The sequence below is a fragment of the Solanum pennellii genome, chromosome 1 (genome assembly GCF_001406875.1).
Source record: "Solanum pennellii chromosome 1, SPENNV200".
NCBI classification, from domain to species: Eukaryota; Viridiplantae; Streptophyta; class Magnoliopsida; order Solanales; family Solanaceae; genus Solanum; species Solanum pennellii.
Genome location: NC_028637.1, coordinates 95,899,139 through 95,919,283, shown reverse-complemented (window position 1 = coordinate 95,919,283; position 20,145 = coordinate 95,899,139). Strand labels below are relative to the sequence as shown.

Here is a 20,145-nt window from a genome sequence, read left to right as displayed (position 1 = left end):
AAAAAGATTGTTATATTTCTGATTTTAGCAATGACTAAATTGCATTTATTTCTTCTTCATGTCTTTGCTACTTTCGTCAAAGACTTTTACATCTGTTTATTATTTTTTTCGAGTAGAAATTCATTGTAAACTACTTCAATAAATAAGTTGTTTGATCTGGAAAAATAATTAGTTATTCATAGACATATTCATACCATTTGAGATTAAATCATAACTAAAATTGTTAATTTCTGCATTTCTTATTCTATAATTGAACTTTTTAAAGAAAAATTTAAAATAAAAATATTAAGGGACAAACGTGCAACGCACGTTTCAGATACTAGTATATATATATGGAAAAGAAATAAATATACCTCCGAATTTTTTAAAATGGTACATTAATACTCGCTGTTATATTTTTCGTTCACAAATACTCTTGCCGTCCAATAACTAGTGCACATTTGCCCTTCCCACTAACGGAAGAGTCATTTTGTACACGTGGCACAATCCTACACCGCAACCCGAATTGATCAAATATTTAACTCAAATTTCAAATACCTATCTAACCCGCCCCATAACCCATTTTCCAACCTATGTATAACCCTAAAGAAAAAGAGGCTCATTTACTTTTACCTCTTCTTCTCATCTTAAGGCGGCCTCCGTCGTCGCCGCCATCCCCACCCCTCTGTCTTTTTTTTTTTAATCTTTCCATATACTTTTCATTCATCTACTTGAAGATTTAAAGAAAAGAAATCGAAAATTCAAAGCATCTATTTCTGTAAAGAATAAAACATCACGCTAAAATCTGAAGAAGAAATTCATAATCACTTTGTCTTGGATGAAGTTTCTACAAATTAAATTAATTAACATCATCTATTAGGGAAAAAAAAAGAGTAATTGAAAAATTCATGTTTCCTTGGAGATAAAACATAACCAAATCAAAACATTGCAATTTATTTGCATTTTCTGCTACTTGTATGTCCTTTTTGGTAAAGAAAGAGGTAGAATTATTCTAAAGAAAAAAACGAACTCCATGAAATGAAAATGAAATTCTAAGTTAACACAACTTATGTTTCTTCCCCAAATGTAAACAATGTTCTGGAAAGTTTTTGGAATCTTTTTGTTCTAAACTAAGATTAAAAAATGAACTAAAATTTCAACCCCACAAATTCAAGAACTCCGATTCAGATTCAGATCTCAACACATGTTTGAGAATTCTACGTGGGGTTCTCGAACATGAACATCAAATTCTGATGTGGGTAATGGGTGTATTGGGTGAGTTAAATGGGTTATGGGGAGGGTTAAATGGGTATTTGAAATTTTGGTTAAATATTTGGTCAATCCGTGTTGAGTTGTAGGATTGTGCCACGTGTACAAAATGACTCTTCCATTAGTGGAAAGGGCAAATGTGCAAGTAGTTATTGGACGGCGAGAGTATTTATGGACGAAAAGTATAACGAAGGGTATTGACGTATCATTTTTGAAAGTTTGGGAATATATTTATCCCTTTTCCTATATATATTCCTTTGTATAAACAATACACAGTGAAACATTTTATCAAAAAATCTAAAAATTGAAAAACATTTTATACAAATATTTTCCTCCAAACAGAACTTACCCTTTAGTCTTTGTTTTTTTATGACATGGTCCCCAATGGATTAATCATCTAAACATTAGATGGAGCAACTTCTACTCGATCCCATGAAGTATAAAAATGATATATTGTAAGCCAAATATGCACAAGGACACAACATAGTTTCCATGGAAATTCTTCATAGTTCCATTATGTCCATAACAGCCACCGTTGTCTCATTTCTCTTTTGTGGATTCATAGTTCATCTTCTGACGAGAAAACTACATGACAAAAGGAGATACCATCCAATCGGTGGCACCATTTTCAATCAGCTCATCAACTTCCACAGGTTGCACCATTACATGACTGATCTTGCTGGCAAGTACAAGACTTACAGATTGATTAGCCCTTTCAGAAATGAGATTTATACTTCTGACCCTGCTAACGTTGAGTACATTCTCAAAACAAACTTTGACAACTATGGCAAGGTACATCATTTTCTTGAACTTCATTTTATGTTATAATTTGATATGATTCTGAAAAGCCCCATTATTTAGTAACTTTTGCCTTTGTTAGAGTGAGTTGGAGTTCCATATCGATTGGAGAAAGAACTGGTGGTTTTCTTATATGGAATTGGCAAATTTTTCACTCCTGATCTAGGTTTCGGGATTGAGTTAGACCCAAGTATCATATCTTAATATGGTATTAGAGTCGGGCATGAAGGGGTTGTTAGAGTAGGTTAGAATTCCATATTGGTTTGGGAATAGATTAGTGGTCTACTTATATGGACTTGTGCAGTATTCTCCTCATGAACTATCTTATTTCCAGCATCTGAATAACTCGCAGAATCGTTAGTCTATCAATAAATTTCCATGCCTTAACTCTCAAATAAGTTGCAGACGGCAACAAGATACTTCCAATAGATGTAACAGAATAATTTTCGGGTTGCCAACTTGAGTTTTTCGAATAATCTGCAGGGATGGCATAGTTACAGCATCCTAAAGGACCTGTTAGGGGATGGAATTTTCGCAGTTGATGGTGATAAGTGGAGGGAGCAGAGGAAGTTGTCGAGTCACGAGTTCTCCACAAGGGTCTTGAGGGATTTTAGCAGTGTGGTATTCAGAAAAAATGCAGCCAAGTTTGCCCATATATTGTCTGAACTTGTCAAATCCAACAAGATAGTGGACATTCAAGTAAGTACTTGTCCATGAATTGACTTCATAGAAGGATTGTTTGTTTTACCAGACTAGTAATCCTGGTTTTATCGATGTAGGATCTGTTCATGAAAGCAACTCTAGATTCCGTATTCAAGGTTGCCTTCGGAGTTGAGCTAGACAGCATGTGTGGTTCAAATGAACAAGGCAAAAACTTCAATGCTGCATTTGACGACGCAAGTGCAATGACACTTTGGAGATATGTTGATGTCTTCTGGAAGATTAAAAGATATCTCAAAATTGGATCAGAAGCCAAGTTAAAAGAAAATATAAAAATTGTTGACACATTTGTTTGTAAACTGATCCATAGAAAAACTGAGCAGATGAGTGCGCCAGAAGCTGATTTATCTGTAAGCGAATCACCTTAAATATATAGCTATACTACTTTTATTAATGCATATGTATAGATTCTTAGACATTATAGTCTTTTGCCAGTTGCAGTGGAAGAATGAAGACATTTTGTCAAGGTTTCTGCAAATATCTGGTACAAATCCAAAGTATTTGCGTGATATAATATTGAACTTCGTAATAGCAGGCAAAGATACAACAGCAACCACCCTTTCGTGGTTCATATATGTGCTATGCAAGTACCCTCATGTACAGGAGAAAGTAGCACAAGAGATCAAAGAATCAACAACCGAGAAAGAAAATGCAACAGATATAACAGATTTTGCTGCCAATGTAAGTGAAGATGCCCTTGAAAAGATGCAATATCTTCATGCAGCACTGACAGAGACCTTAAGGCTTTATCCTGCAGTTCCAGTGGTAAAAAAGAACTTGTCTTATCATATAGATGTGGCCTAGTAGATTTTTGTATGTTTTTATGTTGTTATTTTTGTTTTCCAATTTCTGCAGGATCCGAAAATATGCTTTTCTGATGACACCTTACCAGATGGATTCAGTGTGAAGAAAGGGGACATGGTGTGTTACCTACCATATGCAATGGGAAGAATGAAATTTATATGGGGTGATGATGCAGAAGAATATAAACCGGAGAGATGGCTTGATGGGGACGGTTTCTTCAGGCAAGAGAACCCCTTCAAATTTGCAGCTTTCCAGGTTGGTTAAAGCTCATCATAAGCTTTAATTATCATTTTGTTAAAGCCTTGAACGCGAGTCTATACTTAACTTGCCTAGTGCTATATACTGTCGTCATATGATCAATTAACTAAGCACATTCTTTTGTTAATAAAACAGGCAGGGCCAAGGATTTGCTTGGGAAAGGAGTTTGCTTATAGGCAAATGAAGATATTCTCTGCTGTTTTGTTACATCACTTTGTTTTCAAGTTGAGTGACGACAACAAGGTTACCAACTACAGGACAATGATTACTCTTCACATTGATGGGGGATTGCATGTTCGTGTCTTTAGTAGACAGCGCAATTAGAAAGATCGAGTTTGCACTGATATGTACTACCGAATTTTGTTTATCATATATTATTATAAGCATGAAGCTCAAAACTTAAAAGTTGAATTACCATTTTACCCCTCTAATAAATTAAAACTTATATAATTTATATATATATAATCTTCTCATTACATAATCTTGACCTTTCAAATTTCTAACATAAATGTAAATAAAAATAAAAATGAGTAATTATCAAGAAATTAAAGTAGATTCATGTATCTTTAAAATTAAATTTCATTTCTATCTTTTTTATATTTATTTTAACAATAATTCATGTGACTTTTCATGTTTCCATAATTTTGTTCTATAAATTTAACTTTTTCAAGAAGAACTTTTATTTACTACTCCTACAATTCTTGTATGTAGGAATGCTAAACATGTGAAATAATGTCACAATTTGAGGTGAAAGTTGTGAGATTCCCTTATGCAGTTACGAGAATAGATTAGAATTCAATTACTGAAGCATCGGAGCTTGATGTGTTAGTTTTATACTTATTTGTAGTAAGAATTATAATAAGACAATTTTTGTCTCTCTTCATATAGTTAAATTCTTGTTTTATTAGCAAGTTGCTCTAAATTCATATTTGTATTTTGTATGCTCAAATGTTCAGTTTCACTATAGAGACAAACAAAATGAAATGCCTAATTATCTTGCTCATGTGTACCTTTTTTTTTTCTTTTCTCCGTACTTATAATTTTTACATATACATTAATTTTCATCTTTAAGAATGAATGTGATAAAATAGGATGTTTACTCTTTTCTTTTCTTTTTATGGAAAAAAAGGTGAAACATATAATATTAGATTAATGGTGGATAAGTTATGTATGACAGAAATTTTATATAAAAATAGTAGTTATTCATAAATATCCTGATTTTTAAATATAAATGATAAAACTTTTTACATCTTAGTTTTAAATATTTATAGTTAACTAATTAGTTTAAAGTGTTTGTGGATAAAAATTTAATACAATACTTAAAACACATTCATTAAAAAAGTTAAAAGGTTTTGTTTTCCTTCACTCAAAGTTAATCTTACACTATCTAGCATTATTCTACCAATAAAACGAAACTATTAAGAAATTTAATTTAGATAGTTGTTATTTTTCCTTTTAGCTTTGCAAACTTATTTTTTGAATTACAAACAAAGTTTATTTTATTAATTTCTCCTATTATTATCTCGATGCATTTACTTGGAGGTCAGAAAATTGGAGTGTCACAATTAGTAGTAAAACAAAGTAAAAAATCTCAATTAGACATATTTTATTATTTAATAGTATTATCTTTTAAGAAATAATACACTCATGGATTACACGCGCAAAGCGCGTGCACGGAAACTAGTAACATCAATATCCAAAATAAGACTATCAAATGACAATGAGATTTGCTATCTATGGAATCTGTCATGGTTACACATTCACATTTTCCTTGTTTCACCTTCCTCCCCTTATGTTTTCATGCCACGTAAGTTTGTGATTTTCAGTGGAATAACGATTGCACCTCATTGCTGTTTACTGTTCACGAGTAATAACAGGCATATGAAAAGGTTCATTTAGAAGTAAACTTCAAATGATATTTCTCTTTTGAATCAAAACATCTATGAAGATTTTATTCAAATACACAAACAAAATACAAATCTCTTAAACATTATTAGGGATACATGAAAACATAGACCTATAATTCATCCATATTAATTATAAGAGGTATAATTAAAAGACTAGAGCAGCCCTCTTATTTTGCAACATTCAATTGCTCCATCATACATTTCCTCTAATTGTCCATAGTACTTAAACTCAAATCCAGTGTCCAAGAGCTTTTTTACTGAAAGTTTGGGATATTTTAGACCCTCCATTGAACTACAAAAGAGATTATCATTAATTAGTTTAATTTTTTGTATTATATCATATTGTTTATCCTTAATAATTGATTTTAAGAACCAAAAAGAAGGAGGACATTTTTACTTACCCTTCTATAATGGGTATTTCATATTGAGGATATCTGGCTGAAAGAAATTTGGAGAGTTCAAATATTGTTGTTTCTCCAGAAGAACAAATATATCTTCCATTTGCATTTGAATGCTCAAAAAGAAAGATATGTGCATTCACCACATCATCTACATGTACAAAAGGTATGTATTTTTGTTGTTCTAGCACACCTTCGCCATTTCCTGTAAAAACATAAGAAAGATCAAAAATATATTTATATATGTTACAAATGATGACGGAGGAATTACTTACGAAATATGACGTCGAGAAAAATTTGAACAGTGAATGGACAATGAGGAGTTATGAAGGGTCCATGTATCCAAGATGCAGCTACAGAAACTAAGTGGAGTCGATTTTTTGCTGCAAATTCAATTGCTGCTTTCTCTGTCAATGTCTTACAGGTTGAATAACATAACATAAACGGCTTTGCAAATTTGATGAAATCAACATCACTCCAAGAGCTTTCATCTACTATGTCTAAGCCTTTATCATTAAATATAACAGCAGCAACACTGGAAGTATATACGACTCGCTTAACTGTCTTTGAATCAACACACGCTTGTAAAATCCCCAATGTTGCTGTAATGACACTTTTCACCTTTATTTCATCGACTTCTTCCTTTTCAAAATCCATGGGCTGAGATACATGGAAAACTCCCACACATCCTTCAATTGCTGCAGTAAAACTTTGTGGTTTGTTCATATCAGCATTGAAAATTTGAAGTCTCTCTGATGTACCTTCTAGTTCTGTGAGGTACTTAATATCTCTCTTTCTATCTGAAAAAACAGTTTAAGAGATACTATTAACTCCATATTGAGAGATTGATATTTGAAAATTTAATTTATATTAACCTGGATGAGATCGAAGGGTGGTGTTGACAGAGTAGCCACGTTGAAGAAGCCTCATGATGAGCCATGATCCAACAAATCCTGTTCCTCCTGTTACACATACTCTGCCCATTTCTTTGATTTCCATCTCTTCTTCTCTCGTTTAGAATTTGAGTGAAACTAATCATAAATTAACACTTCTAATTAATTTTATACACTTGAACTTGTCTAAATTTTTGTAGTTTCTTGTTAATCTTATGTTTATGTGAAACTAATGATAAATTAGCACCTTTGTTAAGATCAAGATAGTAATGCATAAAGGATCGTATCAAAAGTTTAACGTGGTTCGGCTGACTTAACTTACAATCACAACCATAAGATGTGAGCAAATTAAATTACTAAACACTAATGAATACAAAAGTGAGTAGAAAATTAAAAGTAATTTACCAAAAAAGACTTGGCAACACAACTCTCTTGCAAAATACTCTCTATAAAGAAGAAAACAAAACTAACTATTTTTTCTCAAATGGATGAGTCTTCAACTGAGGAGCATACCTTTTTTTTTTATAGGGTTACTATTTATATACCATTTAATGGGCAAACCTATCAAAACTTAGCTAATTGCATTTTAAAAATAAAATCTTATGAAAGAAATAAAAGATATTATTTTATTATTACTTAGAAGTCACGTTATTCATATTATTTCTTTTGATGGGTAAGAAATTCAATTATAATATCTGAACAAATCATAGTTGTTGATTCGATTTTAGAATTAGTTTAAGTGTGTTGGTTCCAAGGTACTATCAACTGTGATTTTAGTTTAGGGAAAATGCATGAATTCAGTAGTTAGTAACGAAAAGTTGGGACAATCTATTACACACCTATGCTACTCAAAATTAATTTAATACCATCATCAAAGCCGATATGGAAATAAAATTAAATACAAAATAAATAATAAGACGCGTTTAAGTCAAAATAAAGCCAAATTTTTTCCCCACCCTTTTCCTTCACGCCACCCTACCTTTCTTAAAATTTTAGTTAATAATTAAAATTTCATGTCAGCAAATTTTAATTAAAAAAATAATTAAATAAATTGAGTGACATTCTGTAAAAAAAAAAAAAAAAGAAGAAGTCGTAGTTGCATGACTTTTGAGTTGAAAATGAAATTTGAGTGACTTTCTGTAAAAAAAAAAAAAAGTCATAGTTGGGTGACTTTTGAGTTGAAAATGAAATTTGAGTGACTTTCTATGAAAAAAAATTGATAATTAAATGACCATCAAAGTTATTAACTCAATATCCCGTTCTCTAGACAGAACCATGGAGAGAAGATGCAAAATCTTGTATTGATATCCCAAATCATTGCTTTAGTTGCCTTATAGTTAAGTCACCCCTATATTTATGCTTCTTTTTTTTTTTAATCAAAGGTACACCATTTACAGTCAGTTGGCATGAAATGGTGTCCATTTTATCTTTTTCCCCAATAATCATGTATCAAAAACAAAAATCTTAAGCAGTATAGGTTTTTCTCCCTCCAACTTTCATTTTCTATTTGAGTTTAATTCTCTTTTCGTTTGTATCAATTAATAACATATGCAATGCACATAACAACGTCAAATGTTATTCTGGCTTTTGAACAATACACTTTTTGGAGAGGATTTGGAAACAGATGATACCATATAAAACACTTCAAATTTATGTTGTCTCGATAGATAATTTGATAAATCAAAATACATTTAACCGACATATTAATTAATCAGTTATGCTAAATTAGAGCAGATTTCGCTGATAAATTAAATCCTAAAACTTAGGTAAAAAAGATTATAAACTACAATTATATTTTCTATTTACATGATATTTTAAAAGTTGATAAACTCAGTCTTTGGTTTTTATGAGATGGTCCCTAATTGAGCCATAAATTATCTAATCATTAGATGGACCACCATCTACTCCCATAACACATGAAAATAATATATATAAGTCAAATATGCACAAGAATCCTCATTCCTATGGCTTTTAAGTTAGTTATTTTGTGATGTCTTGGTATTTTAAAGAAGTACTGTGTCTTTGTTTGTTGGTAAAAAAAATTATTTGTTTGTTATTATCTTCTCTTTATTCTATTAGCAACATAGTTTTGCCATTTGTTTATTGTCTTATAATGTTAATTTTATTATTTTTTATTACTCCATTAGGTTTATTAAAATTTGTTTTGCATTATGATAGTAGTTGCTAGTTTCATCTTCATTATTATATTATATATTGTTAAGTACATTTTATCTTGATTTGATATATTTAGTCATTTTGCTGATCTATTTTGTTTTATGTATAATTACTCTTAATTCATTTAGCTTCATTTCATTTAATAAAAAGTTAAAAAAAAAAAAGAACACAAGTAAGTTATGTGGTTGTTTTATTTAATTTAGCCTTTGTTCTTCTTTTAATTAATCTTGGGTAGCAGATATGCTAGTCATTACTATTAATATTGTTTTGTTACATTGTTATTATAATTTAGTTATGGTGTTGGCATTCCATTATTTTTAAATAGTTATTTTTTTGAGATTGTTGGATTTAATTTATATAATTTTTGTTGGTCGCAAATAAATTTAATTCAATTTCATCTAGGTTGTTGTGTTTTCTCTTTATTGCCATTGTGTTATCTTGATTATTTTGTATAGGTTATCCTTTGAATTAGTCTTATATTTAAAAATGGCCAATGAAAAAACTTTTCGTCGGTTTTGGAGGCCTTTTCATTTTAAAAGACGAAAATGTAATAATAAGTTTATATGTTTTAGTTGTTAGAATTGGCCGATGAAGAAATTACCGTCGATTTCCAAGATCTCCCATATTCATAAGACGGATTTTTATTTTAAAATTGTTATTTGGTTTATTCAATTTTAATCATATTTGTTTATTATTAACACTTTTACTAAGTGTGTTTACAGGTACCCAAGACTTGCTTCCTTGAAACTATTTGAAGAGCTCGAATTATATTTTTATTCATTATTTTGTATATATCGATGTTAGGCAAATCTTAGGCCGATAATTATTATTTTATTTTATTGTGTATATTGCATGTTTATTATATTTGTACATTATTTTTTTCTCCTCCTTAATTTGAAAAAAAGAAAATCACTCAGTCGGGAACCACAATTGTGAATTTCGAAGGGTGTCTAACCCCTTCCCTTCGACATAATTTGAACCCCTCACCTAGAATCAAATTGGTTTCGTAGATTATCTTTTAAATTATTTTAAAATTAAATCAAAATTAAATCACCGCGACATTGCTCCCATTTAAAGGATGTCAATAAGCTCTAGCAAACATTACAGTGCCAGTTATATGTAAACGGTTTATCAAATAACACTGACCAGACCAAAAGGTTGAAAAGAACTGTCATTTTGTCTACCAACTGTCAATAAGGAAGACAAAAAAAATTGAACTGAGAGAAGCAATTAAATAAAGATGAAAAAACATATCTTACAAGAGAACATTTACAAGGGAGTATCTCGACTGTGATTCCGTTATACTTAAAGTCCCAATACACTGACTGAGAAAGGGGTAAACAGAAATGAACAAATGGCTAAATTTCCTATACTCTAACATCAAACAATTGGACAGCATGTACAACTATATCGATTTTCAAACCATAAGAAAATAAAAATGCTGAACAGTAAAAAACTACTGGACAGCCTTGTGGTTTACCTAATACAATACACTCATGTTACATGTCGAAATGTTGAAACGTTATCCTCATCTCACAGTGATTATGATACAGTCAAGAGATGGAGCTTTGCGTCAGTACATATCCAAATTGCATGATCCATAGCAGCACCTTTCATCTTGTAAGATATGGATGGAATTTTCATCAGGAGAAACTTTGGTTAACCCTTTGTAAATCGAAGTCCAGTATCCTGAAACCTTCACTTCATAAGAGTCCAGTATCCTGAAACCTTTACTTCATAAGAGGGCTGAGTCCATCACCTTCCCAACCCAGCTTAAGCATTTGATCTACTACCTTCAAGCTCAACTGCATATGGATATGGATGGAGAGTCAACACTAAGATGTTTACAAGCTATAGAAAGCCCAAATTGCGCCATATTCTAGGTGCCCAAACTATGTGATTGAATAAATGTGTCATATTCTAGGTGCCCAAACTATGTGATTGAATAAATCCTCCCATTGCACAGAGGTTGAAGTAGTAATTATTATACTGGTTTTATCAAGTACATTAGGTTTTAGCTACCCAGCAAGATTACATAGCACAACTCTTGTCAAGAAAAACTCAGTAATCGGATAGGCGGGCATCAAATTATATCATTGGTACTGGTTTAAAAGCAACAAGGATACAAGACTAGTAAAGTAGGTTTTGGCTATTAGCTTCTTGGAAAAGAAAGGACGAGCCAGTTTTCAGTTAATTAAGATATGGCATATATATGAAATAAACACTTTTCTTTAAATACCTAAACAAAAAGTAGATAAAATATGCATACATATAGAATAAATTCAATCCTTATTTCATATGTTCTGTTTTACAGTAGTTCTTATATCAAACGACTAAGCATGTTAAAGCGCTCAGGGTGGTAAAACTTTGGTATTCAATTTCTAAAGATTTTTTTTTTTTTGGAGACTGAACAGACTCAATTTCTTAAAAAATATTAATCAGGATAAACATTTTCTATAGCCATGAGCTCCAAAGTTTCCAGCTTCAAAAGCTCTCACCCCTTTTACCATCTATACTCACCATGTAACTCATTTGAGACTTCAACAGGGAGATTCTCTTAGCAGACATTTTCCAGTAGGTTATCCTGAAAATTTTGTTCTAACGGAATGGAACTTGGGGGATACTCTAATCTTTTCTTTTGTTTCATACTATATGGAGGTGGGGCCGTGCGGTAGGGAAAAGAAGAAATTTCATGGAAGAGTTGGTAGTGTGACACAGACAATTGAGGATATGGTAGATCAAAAATATCATTCTATATTGTATGTAAAATGGTTAAGGTCACATCTTTTACATGATTAAAAGTATTCAAAGAGGGAAATGATATTCCACAAAGAACTGTCAAACATAACTTTCAAAGAGATAACTCATGGCCCTTAATATCCAAAAATGCAACTTGACACAAAATCAAAGGTGTGTAGGGCTTAAAGAGTCACACGAACTGCACTAACATCTCATATATCTACTCACTTGGAGATATTTATAGAAGGAAGAAAATAGGGGTGAAATTGGAAATAGAACTCAAAAGTCACCATCAGCAAAACACTTACCACAAAGAGAGAGTATTCAACTTACCGCAGGATCTGTGAAGATTATCAACTGCCTATCAGCTGTCGATAACAAGAGATTAGTGTTATCCTTGTTCAGAGCCAGAGCCATAACATCTTGACCCTTTCCAAGCTTCATAATGTGAGATACCTGCAAGCCAAAATGTCAGCTTCTAGTTCATACATATATGCAAAGCATGATGGGAGATGGGTCCTATTATCAAGCAACTAAGAAAAAGGGATATCTAGTTGCATTGGTTAGAAGGTGCTAAGAAGCAGCATAGACAACCCAGACTAGGCAAAGCAGCAAACAAACAAACTAGATCGTCGGCCTTACAGTTCCTCACTTAATGGTGCCAGTATTAACTTGGACATGAAAAGAAAAAGAAAAATAAGGTCCAAAGAAAGGCGTCATTATACCTTTAAAGTAAAAATGTCGAGGAAGCAGATTGAAGGGACAGAAATATCTAATATATTTCCTTCACTGTTTTCATTTAATTCTCCATCAGAATCTCCAAGTTCTGGCTTTTGCCACTTCATAAACTTGTTGTCCGATGGTCCATCATTTTCAGAATATGGATTTACCCCAAGCAAAGCATTTTGTCCGTCAACAGAAATCTCCATGCAACTAATGGTGGAGCAGAGAGGAAACTGAGTTCTAGCAATAAGAATCCCATTAAGAGTAAAGGTGCTTAGTGTTTTATGGAACTTGTTCCAAGCCATTATAATTCCATCAGATGACAGACAGACAGAATGTGCCTCCACTCCAACCAGCCTTCTGACCAATCGACCCCTTCTTATGGTATGTAGCAAAACATCTGATGAATTGGAGCATGAAACCACAATACCAAGATCTGAACTAACACAGCAACATAATATATCCCCAAGATGGCCTCGTAGGACATGTATGGGACCCTCGATTCGATGCCTCTTACTTTTATCTCTCGAGCTGTTTGGTGTAGTACTGGTTGAAGGTGTGCTTGAACCAGTGGAAGCCTCTGATGTGCTGCTTCTGCGCAGTGTTGACGCCCTATTTATTCTCCAGAGAAGCACGGTGGAGTCTCTAGACCCTGTTACAAGATAATTGCTATCTGAAGACAAAGACAGGCATGTTACAGGAGCACAATGTCCTCTGGCTACTTCTAAAGTTTTTGCCCCATCTGATGATATCAGCCGTACGCTGTTGTCTACATGGCCACCTAGATTCAAGTGCAGAAACTCCTATTAGTCAGAATGTTTAAGTTTCAGTAACCACATACAAATGCAATACTGATCTCCCTTCATTGGGATGTCTTGCACTCAAATTATCAATACTTTTTAATTCGACCCTTTTTTTCCCTACCTACTAAGGAACCCCTAGGCACTCTAATAAATCAAAACAACTGAAGTTCTAGACTTCTGGCACATGATTTCCAGACACAATCTCTCTAGTAGTTCTAACTTGAGAAATGAGATAAATGAAGAAAATAACAAAATGAACACTAACATATACTCCCTCCTTTTTCACTTTATGTGGTGGTGCTTGACTGGGTATGGAGTTAAACAAAGAAAGAAAGACTTTAGAAACTTGCCGTTTCAATCATGCAATGACATTTCTGTGGCTATAAAAGCATGTCATTAAAGACAAAATATGATGTCTCAAATTTAAATTGTTTCCCAACAAAGGAAGGTGTCACTCTTTTTGGAACAGATTTAAAAAGAACGAATGCAACTTCAAAAGGAACAGGGAGAGTAATTCCCGACCTCATTTGCAGAACATCAAAAGCAGTAAATCGGCTAAGGAATCTTGCCTTACGTAAGTGAGGGTTGACCACTAAAATATTGTTACAAGATGGAAGTATGCAAACTATTCACAACCCCCAAAACAATAGAACAAATATAAAGATATTTCTAATTGGTGGTAATGAAATAAGATATCATTCTTGCAAACAGTATTTAGATAACTAAGATATTTTTAAGATTTAAATAAATTGAATCTATACTGCTTGCCTGTAAGAATTTCTTTGTCACATGTAATTGCAACTACAGATGAGCCTCTGATTCCAGAAGCTGCAAATGCCAGGGCTTGAGGGAAATGCCATTCCTCTGATTCAGAGCCAGTTGGCCCCTTGAACATTCGCATGAATGTTCCACCAGCTGAGCTAGAACCAGGTTTTCCATGTTGGAAGAGGAAAGGTGCTCCCTGACCATCTGGTGTGTTTGGTTGCCATTTATGCTGAGCTACGTGAGCAGCTGGCGCATTTGTATCAACAATTACAAGGGAATCAGAAGAAGCCTGCATCGCTGCAGCAGGTAAGTTGCAGCGCTCAGGGTGGGGAACCGTATATGGTTTAGCAGCTCTAGGATTCCGGAATATGGTCTGCGCAAATGAGAGAAGTACCAAGGTCACATTTGAGCCTACCAATTATGATAACATATTACTATTTAACTGAAAATGAACCATACCATATGCTAAAAACAGCATTATGGATTATCATAAAAACAAGATAAACTGAGACCTTCACGCAGAAGGGAACTTCCAGGCTTAACAATAAGTACTCTAGATTCATAAGACAAACAAACTAGCTCGAGAGAATAGGATACAGCAAGAAAAAAAAAATTATGGTTCCCCAGAAGCGGTTCAGGGGTAAGTGTTACTTGAAAGTTTGACAAAATAAAATATAGAGTCTTGGAAATAATGGGACACATAAACATATAAATTACTGGTGATATTCTACCACCAAGGTGGAAAGATTGGCCGAAAATGGCTAAGAGAACTTGTGTTCTTCATCAGACAATTGAGTTCCTTTTTCTTTTCCTAAAGAGATAGTTAAATCACCTACAACAATTAAACACTTCACCTTTCTATACGAGCGAAAGATAGAGAGTACTAGATATTAATTAATTAAAAAGATAAAACTACTAGTATTCATGTGGGTCAACTTAAATTTTTATCTTATATATGTCACAGTTGACTCTGAAAACTTAAAAGGAGAGAACTATGAATGCAAAAAAACTCACCTGTAGCTGGAGAACTTCCTCCAGAGGCATTCTTTTCATGTGTGGGACAGTAAGAAGCTGAGATGGTGTTTGTCCAAAGTAAGCAATCTGATCTTGCATAGCACGCTGCTGAACCTTTTGACAAAATTTAGCATTTCAAAATTACTCGCACTCAAGTCAGTGGAATAACTAAAGCAAAAAGAACAGGAAACAAAAGCATACTGGATCTGTTATCTTGTCAATATCCACTGTTCCTTCATACGTCAAGTAAAAGAAAACATTATTTGCCTGTATAGCTTCTTTTCCTCGTTGCTTATACCTGAATATGCAAATAATTTTATTTGAAGAGGAAAGAGAAGGAAAAAGAAAATACAACAGTTAATGGAAATACCCAATTTTAATGCACCCAAAACAACTTAGGCACACTTCAAATTCTCAAGGAAAGCAATAACAAAACCTAAGCAAAACTAAACTCTGTAAATGATCTTCCCAAGTGAAAGACAGACAAAACCTACCCAAAAATGAGATCAATCCATTCATGTAAATGAGCAGAGACGTGCTCGCTCTCAAGTGCCATCCGATGCTTATGAATAAAATCAACTTTGTTTTTAGCCCAAGGTGGAAGCCGCACAGAGTCTGAAAAGGAGTTGAGAAACAAATTATTACAGTTGAAGACTAGGACAAAATTTAGCACTGCATGCCTGCTATATACAATTAAACTATATTTCATACCCAGCTTTTCTCCCAACTGTGTCGTACCGAATTCAATCGAATTCTCATTTGTTAGCATCTCTGGAAGATAAAATAGCTCCGGAACCTAGGTATTAAGAACAATATCCCATTATAAATTTATGAGCACATTGAGCAAAAGCTGAGCAAAAGCTTTAACTGACTCCAGAAATAGCAAAAGATAACAAATCATTAGCAGAAGAAAGCATTATCTGCATCTTCTGTCTCTAATGGAATCTTACTACCCTTTCCAGGTCATGCCAAATTGACATTCAAAATGGAATATTTTGTCACTTTATATATCACAAAAAACAAAAATTAGTCTATCATTTCACTTCAGGACCCACTTGATGTAAAAGTGGTTAGTTGACTATCCAACTTGAATAAACTCTACTAATTTGCTAATCCCCCTGTTTTTGTTATATAAGGCTATTTCCTCTTTAGTGTGCTCCAAAGGAATGAACCCTTCCAACCATCAGAAATAATTTATCTTTGCTTCCCATTTTACCCTTAGAGACAAGCTTTTAAAGCCAAATAAACGTTATAACGTGTTCAACTTAAGTTTAAATGTTTTAAAGCCACATAAATGTTGTCATGTTTAAGACCACAAGTTCCAAAAGTTCTCATGTCTTTCTTAAACTCCGTGCCCAGTCAAACAGAACTGAATAAAATTAAACAGAGGCAGTACATTTATCTCAAGAATTGAGTATGTCAAATAATAACATTCAACTGTCTTTTGAGATGGTAACAATTTATAATCGAAAGCACAAAGGTTGCCTGACCATAACTACTAAGAGATAGTCCAAAAGTATACACAACGATAATATAATCGAATTGTAACAGAGTAGTGAGGTGGCAGAAGAAATATAGTTCATACCAACTCTTTAACATCACTCATCTCCTCAAGAACACTTTTCCAAGTGGCAGCAATATCTGAGAACATCCTGTCTGCATGATCAAATTTGCCACCTTGGAGCTGAATAGATAGGGTAGTGAAGGGCTCCAGCCTGATTAGATAATATAACACCTGGTGCACATAAAATTCATACCAAAGGCTTAGAACAGAATCTGTAAATTTACTGCTGACTATGTTCACACTCAAGTGATGCATATTCAACATATAATAAAGAATAGAGGTGGAATAATCTATGAAGCAAACCGAGTCAGAAAAAGTAAATATGCAAAAGTGTTAGCAAGTCAAGAGATGAATGAAGATGCATGCATCTCCAGACAGATATTGTTTGGTTGAGTATACATTGAATGTGACAGACTCGTTAAAACTCATATTCTCTAGCGCCGAAGAAGATAATAAAACTCATATTATTTATTGTTCCGTCATACATAAAATTTTATGTTCATGAGCCCTGCTTAAGTTTTTGAGTAACCTGTGGAAGCAAATAGTCATTACTCATCCTGAGGTGGAAAAGATCATTCGCACATTCAAGTATACAACAGTTCTTTTTAGTTTTTCTTTTTTATGATAAGTTGTATTGAAAAGGAATCAAGAAGATAAAGGATATACAGCAGGTTTAAGGATCATGAAGGATAACCAGACTGTCTCCTTTCTTCAGATAGTGTTGCAGTCTTGCAGATGTGCAATGCAAACACCAAGAATCATTCACAGTATCCCTTTAACTGATGCTTCATATAAAAGGAGTCAAAACATTATGACATATGTACAATAGGAAGTGTCTAACAATGGTGGTAATATTGATTAGTATGCTAACGAGATCTTTATACTGAAATCCTCTGACCTTGGTTTAATTACAAGGGATACTGGAAGCAAACATACAAATCGAACTGGTCCAGCTATGCCCCCTATAGGCTAAAACTTTTCCTACAGCAGCCACTTGGAACTGAATAATGACAATAAACAACTTCAAGAAAAGAGGAAGAATTCACATTAATTGGTGCTTCTAGTGGAAAGAAACTGGTGCAGTATCAATCATATGCTAAACCATAGCAAGGTGACCTTTGAACTATGGAACTCGTCCCTAGTTCCGACAAATGTATGGAACATCTGGTAGATGACAAACAGAGAAAAAAATGTAGGATCGCAACAATTTCATCATAAAAAGGTAGAGTTCCTATTTCTTTGGAAAACAATCATGTCAAATCTCCTACAACAAGACCCAAGGGGTGATCTAATTGATACGGATGTGCTGCTAGCCATGGAAGAACATGCAAACGAATTTATAATACAAAAGATTTGGGAAATTCATGACTTTTAAGTTTAAAGAGGACTTCTAGTGATATTTACCTTTTTGTAATGGCATTAAACACTTTCCATGAGAATAAATTTTAACAAAAGAGAACCATTTCGCAAAATCATTTCTTGGCGTTTGGTTGAACAAAAGTTGGTATAATGACAAGGGGCGAGGGTAGAGCATAGGCAGGTGTTTGGTGATAATCATAAGTAGCCAACAATGAAAATTAACATTTAATATTGATGAAAGAAAGTGATACTGGATTAGGAAGAACAAAACAACTTATGACTATAAAAGGACAGAATTGTTCTTCTCATTTTGGTGTAAAGCATAGTTCTTGATGATTTTGACGTCCTAAATAATTAGGCCAAGGAAAGCATTTACGTGATACCAAATAGGACATTAGTTGAAACAGATTCTAGCAGTTCAGGTTGAGGCTACTTATAAATATTACTCCCTCCGTTCCATTTTATGTGGCACCGTTTGACTTGGCTCAGTGTTTAAGAAAAAGCTTTTGAAACTTGTGGTCTAAAATAATGCATAGATATTTGTGTGGTTGAAAATCATTTCTAAGGGTAAAAGGGGTATTTTAAAGTTAAATTGTTTCTAATTATAGTAAGGTGACATTCTTTATTGGACGGACTAAAAAGGAAAGCGCGCCACATAAAATGGACGGAGGGAGTATATCTACTGGCATCATAATTGTCTATTCATATTGAATCAATCAAGTAATTAACAATCATGAGACTGTTAAACCTAAATGAAAATGGTAACATTCAAAATATGCTACAAATACATTAAACCATTCAGGATATCTGACAATATAGAGTGGTACAGTCATCGCAGATAATAGTTTAAAATGGCATGGGCCAACCAAATAAAAGAACAAGCACATACTGTTCCTGCACTTGAGTAATGTGAGCCATAGTGGAACTTTGGGATGACAGGGTCATCAAAACTAGAGTATCTCTCTTGAAACTTCCTTAATCGGTCAGGATTTAATGCTCCAACTGGCTGCAAGTATACATTTCTTATGTCAATCATACAATAACCTGGAGATGATTTGACACATGAAATATATGCCAACCTTTGAGAGGTCCCGGTAAGATGATGGATTAGTGAAATCCAAGTCAGTTGAAGTATAATCAGAAATGACCCAGGGGAACACAGGATACTGCAAAACCGAAAGGGAACTGATCAAATAAGCACATGATTCCTCTTGAGCCCTCACAATGAGAGAACGGTACCTGAGTAATGTCATTGTAACTACGTCCGGCCAGTGTGTTAAGCTGCATTAGATACTCAAAGTTGCTGATCTGAAAAGATATGGATGACCAGATAATGAATCAGTTTGACAAAGGGAAAACGAGAACTTGAAACCAAGGGATTGCGGATATATATGTTTAGAAAATGCACTTCTCCCTCATTAATTATGAAGGAATTACCAAAGGGGTTTATTATAAGGTTTTGAACTACTCCAACTATTGGCTTAAGGTATTATAGGTTCTCTCAAGTGGTATCAATACATTCTTTCACATTGTAACTATCCTTTGATAAGCACATACTCACACTACCAAGTCCACAACAAAATTCACCTGTGAATCCCAAAATCAGGTTATACATGAAGGGGATGTTAAGATATATCATATAATTGGCTCATATAGTTGTCTAAGGAGTTCTAGAGGCTTTGGGCTATTCCACTCGTTGCCTTTAATTTTTTAATTTTTTTTGGGGAAAAGTAACACTAAATTACCTTAAGTTTCACATTAATGCATAGATTCTTTTCGCATGGCATAGAGTCAAATGTGGAGCCTCTATTTTTCACAACAGTTTAAGCGCACTCCTTGACCTATTGACACTAATCTCTATTTTCCAGACACCTACCTGTTCAACCTGCTAAGCCTACTCTCTGCTACGTGTGCATTCTTCAGTCTGTTGAGCTACTTCGTCTTCTCAACCATGTGTGTGTGTGGGGGGGGGGGGGG

The 20,145-nt window shown here is 33.6% G+C and overlaps 3 protein-coding genes across 4 annotated transcripts in view; 1 reads left to right on the top strand and 2 right to left on the bottom strand.

The window, feature by feature from the left end:
- The first annotated feature begins 1,543 nt into the window (after positions 1-1,543).
- LOC107015956 (cytochrome P450 704C1-like) lies at positions 1,544-5,673 on the top strand. Its single transcript, XM_015216414.2, has 7 exons — positions 1,544-2,040; positions 2,530-2,745; positions 2,826-3,116; positions 3,202-3,531; positions 3,622-3,825; positions 3,964-4,195; positions 5,513-5,673. The coding sequence occupies exons 1-6, from the start codon at positions 1,741-1,743 to the stop codon at positions 4,150-4,152; spliced, it is 1,530 nt and encodes a 509-aa protein (XP_015071900.1). The 5' UTR covers positions 1,544-1,740; the 3' UTR covers positions 4,153-4,195; positions 5,513-5,673.
- Positions 5,674-5,737: 64 nt separating this feature from the next.
- LOC107029210 (vestitone reductase-like) lies at positions 5,738-7,516 on the bottom strand. Of its 2 annotated transcripts, XM_015230585.2 has the most exons (5): positions 7,432-7,516; positions 7,009-7,164; positions 6,409-6,933; positions 6,137-6,338; positions 5,738-6,027 (listed from the first exon to the last, which is right to left on the bottom strand). In XM_015230585.2, the coding sequence occupies exons 2-5, from the start codon at positions 7,130-7,132 to the stop codon at positions 5,889-5,891; spliced, it is 990 nt and encodes a 329-aa protein (XP_015086071.1). In that variant the 5' UTR covers positions 7,133-7,164; positions 7,432-7,516; the 3' UTR covers positions 5,738-5,888. The 2 variants fall into 2 exon arrangements, with proteins under 2 accessions (XP_015086071.1, XP_015086063.1); XM_015230577.2 differs by having other exon boundaries at positions 5,755-6,027; positions 7,009-7,513.
- Positions 7,517-10,413: 2,897 nt separating this feature from the next.
- The window catches only part of LOC107032398 (BEACH domain-containing protein C2), a 36,684-nt gene continuing 26,952 nt past the window's right edge, over positions 10,414-20,145 (bottom strand). The window contains exons 20-31 of the mRNA XM_015233996.2: positions 19,408-19,476; positions 19,248-19,334; positions 19,058-19,174; positions 16,831-16,980; positions 15,957-16,041; positions 15,740-15,860; positions 15,447-15,543; positions 15,246-15,359; positions 14,235-14,604; positions 12,666-13,444; positions 12,274-12,396; positions 10,414-11,006 (exon numbers count right to left, since the gene is read on the bottom strand). Of these exons, the coding sequence (XP_015089482.1) occupies positions 10,932-11,006; positions 12,274-12,396; positions 12,666-13,444; positions 14,235-14,604; positions 15,246-15,359; positions 15,447-15,543; positions 15,740-15,860; positions 15,957-16,041; positions 16,831-16,980; positions 19,058-19,174; positions 19,248-19,334; positions 19,408-19,476 (2,187 nt within the window). The 3' untranslated portion in view covers positions 10,414-10,931. The remainder of the gene's footprint in view (positions 11,007-12,273; positions 12,397-12,665; positions 13,445-14,234; positions 14,605-15,245; positions 15,360-15,446; positions 15,544-15,739; positions 15,861-15,956; positions 16,042-16,830; positions 16,981-19,057; positions 19,175-19,247; positions 19,335-19,407; positions 19,477-20,145) is intronic.